This window comes from Sprattus sprattus (genome assembly GCF_963457725.1).
Source record: "Sprattus sprattus genome assembly, chromosome: 11".
Classification (NCBI taxonomy): Eukaryota; Metazoa; Chordata; class Actinopteri; order Clupeiformes; family Clupeidae; genus Sprattus; species Sprattus sprattus.
The window spans coordinates 28,266,289-28,276,288 of NC_137909.1; the positions used below are offsets into that span (position 1 = coordinate 28,266,289).

At 43.6% G+C, this 10,000-nt stretch overlaps 2 protein-coding genes across 2 annotated transcripts in view; one reads left to right on the forward strand and one right to left on the reverse strand.

Moving 5' to 3' along the window:
* Positions 1-439: 439 nt before the first annotated feature.
* On the forward strand, positions 440-2,553 carry bbs10 (Bardet-Biedl syndrome 10; the record flags this gene model as incomplete). Its single annotated transcript, XM_080847375.1, has 2 exons — positions 440-630; positions 1,002-2,553. 2 exons carry the CDS (start codon positions 440-442, stop codon positions 2,551-2,553), a joined length of 1,743 nt encoding a protein of 580 aa, XP_080703501.1.
* A 1,324-nt stretch (positions 2,554-3,877) lies between these two features.
* LOC308372429 (crystal protein) overlaps positions 3,878-10,000 on the reverse strand; it is a gene marked incomplete at its 3' end in the record, with an annotated part of 9,505 nt that continues 3,382 nt past the window's right edge. Inside the window, exons 5-8 of the mRNA XM_080847582.1 lie at positions 8,296-8,414; positions 7,108-7,248; positions 4,752-4,924; positions 3,878-4,330 (exon numbers count right to left, since the gene is read on the reverse strand). Coding sequence (XP_080703708.1) covers positions 3,878-4,330; positions 4,752-4,924; positions 7,108-7,248; positions 8,296-8,414 — 886 coding nt within the window. The remainder of the gene's footprint in view (positions 4,331-4,751; positions 4,925-7,107; positions 7,249-8,295; positions 8,415-10,000) is intronic.

A 10,000-nucleotide genomic window follows, 5' to 3' on the forward strand; every position in this document is an offset into this window, starting at 1 on the left:
TTTCTGCGTCTTTCACGCAGGTCACGCACCAGTCCACTAAGGGGCGACAAGGAGTTTAACAGAGGCTGTGGCACCTCCACAAAGCAGAAGAAGATTGTTGTCCAGGATACGAAGGGAAGCTTTGTCAAGAGAAGGGAAATGTGAGCCTTCTTGTTACTCAAGTAACAAATATATGTCAGTGCAGCTTGCAGTTTAAAAGACTAATCTGTTTTGTGATAGAACTTTTCTCCGCTCGGCTCCGTCGTTCACTAAGCACCGTGACATGAGGAGTAACTCACAGCCAACCTGTTGGTTAGGAAGTAGCTGGTAACTCTTATGGATAACACTTTTTCTAGCGAGAATGACCTTTTAACTGCCGTGCTGTTTTACGCGTAGCATTTTTAGACAACCTAGCAGAAAACGCCGTCTGGTTTGTTGACACTGACGTACGGCGTAAGATATGGCAGGTGATGATAGTGGGTATGTTCGCTCGACACTGGCTGTGGTCTCTGCGCTTGAGGCGGTCGTGCTGCGCAGTTTCGGACCAAATGGTGGCATGGTGCTCTTCACTCGCGACACTGGAGAGGTTTTGCTCACCCGTCACGGACAGAGGATTCTGAAGTCACTGCATTTGGATAACCCAATTGCCAGGTACTGCTCTCTCTCTCTCTCTCTCTCAAGTTAACTTAAAAATAAAAAGTCTTAAATATCTTAACACACATGAAGTAATAATGTAAACAAGGTGACATAAACCAATATCATTGTATATATTACCTCTCTCTCTCTCTCTATCAAGTTAACTTCAACATAAAAAGTCTTAAATATCTTAACACACAAAGTAATAATGTAAACAAGGTGACATAAACCCATATCATTTTATGTATTCTCTCTTTCTCTCTCTCTCTCTATCTCTCTCTCTCTCTATCAAGTTAACTTAAACATAAAAAGTCTTAAATATCTTAACACACAAAGTAATAATGTAAACAAGGTGGCATAAACCCATATCATTTTATGTATTATAGAATGGTTGTAGACTGCATTCAGGCCCACTGCACATGGACAGCGGATGGCTCCAAGTCCTTTCTGCTTCTGCTAGGCTCTCTACTCAGAGGGATTCATGCACACAGCAAATCATGCAGGGAAATGTCAAACGCTCGCGCCCGACAACTGGCCAATCAGCTTCTGCGCCTCTGTCACGACGGCCTGGAAGATGTCGTCATGCGTCGGGTGGCTCCGTGCGTCTCCTCGCTGTACTCCTCCAGTTACCATGGTGACACTCTGACGGGGCTGGTTAGTGGATACATGGCAGGAAGAGTTGGGATTGGTCAGGCCGACGTTCTCACACCAATTATCTGTCAGTTCTACCAGAAATGGAATGCGGGGCGGGGCATGGCAGAACCAATCAGATTCATTCACTCACACTTCCCTCTACTGCACTCCACAGTGTTGGGCCTGCCTATTGGCCGGTCATGTGTGCAGGAGGGGTTGCTTCTGGACTGTGATTGGACAGTGTTTTTTGACCGCAAGAGTGAGGAGCCAATCAGAGTGATGGCATTCGGTGGCGATGTGTTTGCTGAGGACGAGGACGTGAGTGTGTTTGAGAACTACGTGTATGACAGCCATGCGTCTGTGCGTCGGCTGTGTGTGTGTCTTGAAGAACTCGGAGTGTGCGTGCTTCTCTCTCCGGTGAAGTGTCCAGATCTCCTCCTGCAGTGGGCTCGTCAGAAGCAGCTGTGCGTAGCGGAGTGCGTGGACCCGCCTCTTCTGGACCTGCTCTGCCATCTCAGCCAATCACGTGCTGCTCCTGTGGGCCGCGTTGCTACGGTGACATCAGTCAACCGTGTCGTGTTGGGGGGACACAGGTGGGCCCAGGTGGGGGTCACTCCACCACACACTCCTCACCCCCCCGGCGATCACGTCTTACACCCACACACACTCCTGCTGTGTGCTCCAGGACCAGGGCCTTTGGATCAGTGTGTGAACGCGTGTCAGGGAGTCTTCACAATGCTGCGCAGCGTGTGTGAGGATGAACACACACTCACAGCACTGAAGCAGCCTCGGAACTCTCACACTGACCAATCAGAGGAGACACCTCTTAATCCTGTCCAATCGCATCCCTCCACTGACGAGTCAGAGAGCACTCTTCCTGTTCTGACTCCTCCTTCTGACCAATGGCATAAGCTTCTGTGTTCTGGGCACTTTGTTCCAGTGGGAGGCGTGTTCGAAGTGCTGCTCCATCACTTCCTGCTGTCCTCTGATTGGGTGGCTGAGCCTCAGGTGCGCTGCTTATTGGCAGAGGCTGTGCAGAGCGTGCCCAGAACTCTCTACTCTCACAAGCCCCGCCTTTTCCTGCAGTTCCAGGCCTCCTTATTGGACATGCTCCGCTGTGGCCCCTCCCACAAACCCTGGTCAGATGGACTGGAGAGTGTGTCCTGCAAACTGCAGCTTTTGAACTCTGTACTGCAGTGTGTGTGTAAGCTGCTGTCTGTGGACCGAGTGTTACACACTCGCTCACTTGCAAACACACACTCACACACAACAGAGAAATCACACCATGAGGACGATGAGGATTGAAGTTTGTGTTATTTTTTTATATCTTTTGTACAGACTGCATTAATTGGGTATTTAATTACATATTTAATGAATCTCAAGAACAGATTTCATTGGATATTGCTTGTGTGTGTATGCAGTGTGACCAGCCCCTTATGACTGTGAGATCTATGCGCACACATGAGTATAGTTTGAATGATATGGATTATACCGAACACAGAAATGACACCTTGAGTACGATGAGAATTGAAGTTTGTGTTTGTATTTTTGATATATTTTGTACTGACTGCGCTAATTGTGTATTTAATGAATAATGATTTAATTTTGTGCTGAAATGCCCGCATTATCAAAATGTCAACACAATAGGTGAAACATGTCTGTTAGGGAAAGTACCAACATGCCCTGGTTGTTGCTATTTAAGCAAACTGAATACAGTAATAATATATATATTGTTAATATATATTATGTTCTCATTGTTTGTCATTAAACATAGATTACTTACAAATATAAAGCATTAGATCTCTTAGATATCAAGCATTAGATCTAATTAGACCTTGAGGACGATGAGAATTGAAATTTGTGTTTGTATTTTGGATATATTTTGTACTGACTGCGCTAATTGTGTATTTAATGAATAATTATTACATTTTGTGCTGAAATGCCCGCATTATCAAAATGTCAACACAATAGGTAAAACATGTCTGTTAGTGAAAGTGCCCTGGTTGTTATTCGAGCTAACTGAATACGTATATAAAATATATTATTAATATATATTATGTTCTCATTGTTGTTATTAAATATAGATTACTTACGAATATAAAGCATTAGATCTAAAATAACCCAAAGTATTTCTTTTTTCTATCAATGGCATAGACATGTGCACGTGGAATGTCTTTCAACAGCGATAGCTCCTTCTGTCTCTCTCTCCCTGTTTCACCCCTCTGTCCCTCTTAGTAGACATTTATTAGACAATTATTCTATTAGATCTAAAATAACCCAAAGTATACATTTTTTCTATCAATGGCCTAGACATGTGCATGTGGAATGTCTCTTTCTGTCTCTCTCTCCCTGTCTCGCCCCCTCTGTCCCTCTCAGTAGATGTCTCCTTCTGTCTCTCTCTCCCTGTCTCGCCCCCTCTGTCCCTCTCAGTAGATGTACAGTAGATGTAGATGTCTTAGTAGATGTCCAGTAGATGTAGATGTCTTAGTAGATGTCCAGTAGATGTAGATGTCTCAGTAGATGTCCAGTAGATGTAGATGTCTTAGTAGATGTCCAGTAGATGTAGATGTCTCAGTAGATGTCCAGTTGATGTAGATGTCTTAGTAGATGTCCAGTTGATGTAGATGTCTTAGTAGATGTCCAGTTGGTCCCAGAAGTCACAGATGTGGTCTCTGGAGCCGTGTTGGGCGTGGGCCGGTACAGTGAGGTTCATGATTGGCCAGCCGTTGTCAAGGGTGTATCTGGGCCAAACAGGAAGCCGCTGGTCTCTGCAGAACGAGGTCTGGTGCGTGCGTGAGTTGGGATCCCCAGAGTGGGCGAAGGCTCCCCAGTAACACAGCATCCGATTGGCCAACAGCGCCTCGGCCGGCTTGAACGTCAGATTGGCTACGGGGGCGGAGTCGAACAGGAAGGGAAGTTCCGCGCCGTGACAGACGCGGTCGTAGCAGAACGTGATCCCCGCCCACGTGCGGTGGTCTGATAGGGCCTGGTCAAACACGTACATCCACATGGAGGCGCCCAGCGAGACGCCCGACCGGGCGGAGTGGCGCGATGGGCACAGGAAGACGAAGTCTGTCACGATCTGAGAGGGGCACACAACCACAGATGTCTTAATTCAAGGATGGATGTCCTGAATGTACACACACACACACAAAACAGAGACTGCAAGACACATACACACACACACACACACACACACACACACACACACACACACACACACACACACACACACACACACACACACAGAACAGAGACTGCAAGACACACACACACACACACAAATAACAGGGACTGCAAGAAACACACACACACACACACAGAGAATAGAGACTGCAAGACACACACACACACACACAACAGAAACTGTAAGAGCCCATTTTCTGTTCTAACTGCATCTAAGTCATGGTGTGTACTTCAGTAAACATGCTCCTCTTTCTAAGTAGAGAGACGAAGTTCTCCTAAATCTTATCATGCACACACACACACACACACACACATACCTGGGACAGCATGGTGCGGCGGTCAGTGTAGAGGTACATGGGCAGGTACTTGTGCAGGACGGTGAATGTGTGCTGTTTAAAGATGGCGGTAGCGTAGGCCATGCTCTCTATCACGGACACCGGCTTTCTGAAGACCCCGTACACAAAGATCACACCCTCCTCTGAAGTGGTACCTGTGGCACAGCACAGGGGTAGGGTGGAGGATGACACGCTGAACACAGAACTTAAAGTAGAAAAAAACGCACTCTCAAGCTTGTCTCATTGCTTATTTATTTTGACCAGTTTATCCACAGACGTGTTTCGGCCTAAGCCATCGTCAGTGTTTATTTTGGAAGTAGAGTGCGCCTATCCTTACAACAAGCTGAACACAAACTCACCCGTACACTCATAACTCCACAAACCTCAATTTAGTTTTCTTGACACGCTCTCTCTACATGTACAGTAAATTACATTGATTAATTCTGGAGATGCTTTCATCCAAAGTGACTGACAGCATAGTAAACACATGTATTTTATTCATCATTTAGATCAGTTTTGTCAATTTAGCCCCTTACACAGTAGGTGTAAACTACTTTATTTTTGCTGACAGTTTTAGAAAAACCTAGCTGAAATATTCACCAGAAAGTAGTAAAATATATAATAGTAAAATATTCAACTCAATTCAACACTAATGGACTTGTGAACAAACTTAATTTATTCACTCACTTACTCACTACTTACTTACTTACTTACTAATTTCTAGCTTATCCGTTATACGCAAACTCTGCTCTGCCCGAGAGACGTGTTGATATCTCTGAATGAGAGGGACTAGCCAGCCCTCATGGTGAAAGCAACTTGAGGGGGAGTTTGCCACTGCTAACAGCCAATAGCGACATGCCTCTCCCAGTCATTCATGTGTAAGATCTGTTAGCCCAGGTTAGCTCATGAGAGAGCTTCTTGTGTCAGGCCAGAGTCGTCGACATTGTGACCACCGGTCATGTGACTCGTGGGCTAATGAGCTCCTCACAGCAGCCTGTTGCGGCCGGGCTCGTGAAACCCAGATCAAATCACACAACTCAGTCTCACTGACTCTCACTTTTACTCTGGGTTTCCCTGCGACCGTTCTCAACGTCAGTTTCAGAAACTAAATTAGGAATGTTTCGTCCACCTCCGCACCTACAATGGCCTCATCCGAGACGCCGCTACAGTTGCAACTGACTGTAGAAAAGGGCCCTGATCCAATTTGCTGGCTGCATCTTACAAACACGTACACTGAGAACACTGAGACGAATACAAATATCTGTGGTGTTGAGGTCAAGCAAAGTTATGGCTGCCCCTGCCCATTCTTTTTTTGTATATTCGTCTAACTGTTCTCAGTGTAAGTGTTCGTAAGATGCAGCCAGCAAGCTGTTTTTATTCCCTGCAACCGTTCTCAACGTCAGTTTCAGAAACTAAATTCAGAATGTATCGTCCTTCTCCACTGAGAACACTTAGCCAATAGACTTAGACAAATATCTGTTGGTGTTGAAGTCAAGCATAGCTATGGCTGCCCCTGACCATTCTACCAATAGCACAGCTTATTAGCAGCCTAAACAGCTGGCATGGCTACTTATTACAGTAATAGTAATGTACTTACCCACTTAGTGATTTACTCACTTACACAGAAAACACCCCTTTTTTTATCATTGAACATGTAGACATGAGGGAAATAAACAAGGAACTTTTAGCTTTGTTTTATTCTAAATGCTCTCATTCATAAAGTTAAATGAAAGCAGCTGTTCATATTTGTGCTCGACCTGTGAAGTAAATTCAGTTACCATTCTTGCTTTATTGTCACTGTTTAACTATGAATGAGGTGGATTCATGGATGGTTTGGTGTGAAATTGAAGGCAGAGACATGTGTTTAAGTAATTTCACACACAGAAGCCACAAGACACCAAGAATATACAAACAGATTTGCCCAAGATGAACACTTCAGGCCTGTCTGCTAACCGCTGCCATGGAAAGATGGGCGTCCCTCTCTACCTTCAAGAAGCTTTTGAAGACCCCTCTTCAGAGAGCACCTCCCTTCCTAACTGGCACCTTGACTAGTGCTTAACTTGCACTTACAGCAGTTACATTCCTGCACTTCTTTTTATTTTCTATGTAATTTTTCGATTTCTTATGTAAAGTAGTATTTATTGTTACACCAGGTTTTTATTGCTCTTAGCTTGACTGTATGTCGCTTTCGACAAAAGCGTCTGCTGAATTACTAAATGTAAAATGTAAATGTTACAGGGTTTTCACACTGTTCATGATTAGCAGATGGGAGGAGTGATGACTATAGACATATATAGATATATAGATAGGTATATATGTCTATGGTGATGACACTGACCGATGATGACAGGTTTGTTCCTCTGCCAGTAGCCCTTCTGGAAGGCTGCTATTGGCTGGTCCTCTATCAACACCTCATCAATATACGGCCCCCAGGTCTCAAACACCTCCAGAAACCGGAAGGGGTTTACTATCTTTGATCCTGCAAAGAGAGGAATTATAAAGCAGAAGGGTATACTAGCTTTGATCCTGCAAAGAGAGGAATTATGAAACAGAAAGAGTTTTTATTATATCTTTGATCCTGTAAAAAGAGAAATTATCAAACAGAAAAGGGTTTACTATCTTTGATCCTGCTAAGAGAGGAATTATGAAACACAAAGGGTTTACTATCTTTGATCCTGTCAAGATAGGCATTATGAGCTGGTTAGTATTGTTTAAAATCAATTTAAGTTTGGTTTTAAGGTCTTCATTCGCTGCTCGTGCAGATGATTATTGTCTGATGACTTATCAGCTGTCTTCAGCATCCATTTGCTGTTGTCGCACCGTTGAGGTCAGCGCATCTCTACTTATCTTCAGACTCAGTAGTGTTGAATTGCCTGTTGATGATGATGATGATGATTGTGTGTGTGTGTGTGCAGTGGCGTACAGTCACGCAAGGCCCCCCTGCAGCTAACCCTGAGTGGGCCCCTGTCCCATGTAATTTTCTTACCCACTTAGTTATTTGGTTTGTAAAGTGCTGGGGACATGGAAAGGGACTTTACACGATCCTAACGGACACCGGACTACCAGCCTATCGCATTGTCTGCCACTGCTGTTATTACAGCGAGCGTAACCCAAATACAAAATATTTACCAACTGAATTGTTTTTGTGCATCCAGATACAAAAAACAATAAAGAAAAAAAAGTTTTTTTTTTTTCAGCGTTTCGATGTGTTGTATGGTGGGTGTGTTTTGTGTTAGTAAATCATTGATCATTTATAAATCACAATTTGTTTATTTGCAAATTGTGGAGTATTTGTAAAAAAAAAAGTTGTGACTAAAATGATCCCATAGAGCGTGTAAATGACGCCTATGCCCTTTCCTTCAACACAGAGCAGGCGAATCTTAACATCAACCTAATCATTTCAAACCTTAGTTTGACAGGTGGGGTAGGGGCCTGTTTGTGTATCTGTGTGTGTGTGTGTGTGTGTGTGTGTGTGTGTGTGTGTGTGTGTGTGTGTGTGTGCGTGTGGGTGTGTGTGTGTACCCACCAGATTTTATCTGAGCTCGGAGCACATCATGAGAGCTGAGACTTCTCAAGCAGATCATGTCAGACACGGAGCAGTTTCCCATGCGAGCAAAGTCTCTACCCAGCCTCTGGGCATCCCACCTGCAACACACACACACTACATCACTACAGCCTCTATACAAACACACACACTACAGCATCTATACAAACACACACACACACACTACATCACTACAGCCTCTATACAAACACACACACACTACATCACTACAGCCTCTATACAAACACACACACTACATCACTGCAGCCTCTATACAAACACACACACACTACATCACTACAAACACACACACTACATCACTACATCACTACAGCCTCTATACAAACACACACACTACATCACTACAGCCTCTATACAAACACACACACTACATCACTACGAACACACACACTACAGCATCTATACAAACACACACACAAACACTACATCACTACAGCATCTACACAAACACACACACACACTACATCACTACAAACACACACACTACAACATCTATACAAACACACACACTACATCACTACAGCCTCTATACAAACACACACACTACATCACCACACATCTATACAAACACACACACACACACTACATCACTACAGCCTCTAAACAAACACACACACACACACTACATCACTACAAACACACACACTACAGCATCTATAAACGCACACACACTACATCACTACAGCCTCTATACAAACACACACACACTACATCACTACAGCCTCTATACAAACACACACACTACATCACCACACATCTATACAAACACACACACACACTACATCACTACAGCCTCTAAACAAACACACACACACACACTACATCACTACAAACACACACACTACAGCATCTATAAACGCACACACACTACATCACTACAACATCTATACAAACACACACACTACATCACTACAGCCTCTATACAAACACACACACACTACATCACTACAGCCTCTATACAAACACACACACTACATCACTATAGCCTCTAAACAAACACACACACATCATTACTACAGCCTCATAATGTGTAAGTAGTTAATTTAACCTTAAATGAGAAAACAGTCATAGATCCAGCTATGTCATGAATGTTAAGGAATGTCTAACACCAAGCTTACTTCACCGCGACCATCAGTCCATCAAACACCTGATACCAAAGAAGTTGGACATGAAGCAGTGGAAGGGGGTGAGATAGGCGGAAATAAGATGCAATTTAACACCAAATGTGTCATGCACAAATTAGGTGATTTAATGAGGAAATGTGCAGAGTTGCGGTTTCAGAACTCCACTCAACTAAATTATAAACGCTCCCATGCATCATGAACTGAAGTTAAAGATCTAAGATGACGTCTTCTATGCACATAAAACTTTATTCCTCTCAGATTTTGTTCAATTGTGTGTTAGTGAGCACTTCAACTCATGATGCCCTGGTGGCTTAGACAGATATAGCAGAGGAGGACACCAAGAGTGCAACGGCAGCTTCATGACACAATCGAAACAAACTCCATTCTTCATGACTAAATCAAAACAAACTCTTTACTTCATGACTAAATAAAACCAAACTCCATTCTTCATGACTAAATAAAAACAAACTCTATTCTTCATGACTAAATAAAACAAACTATATTCTACAATCAGCCAGTGGGTCCCGCCACCAGGAGTGAAA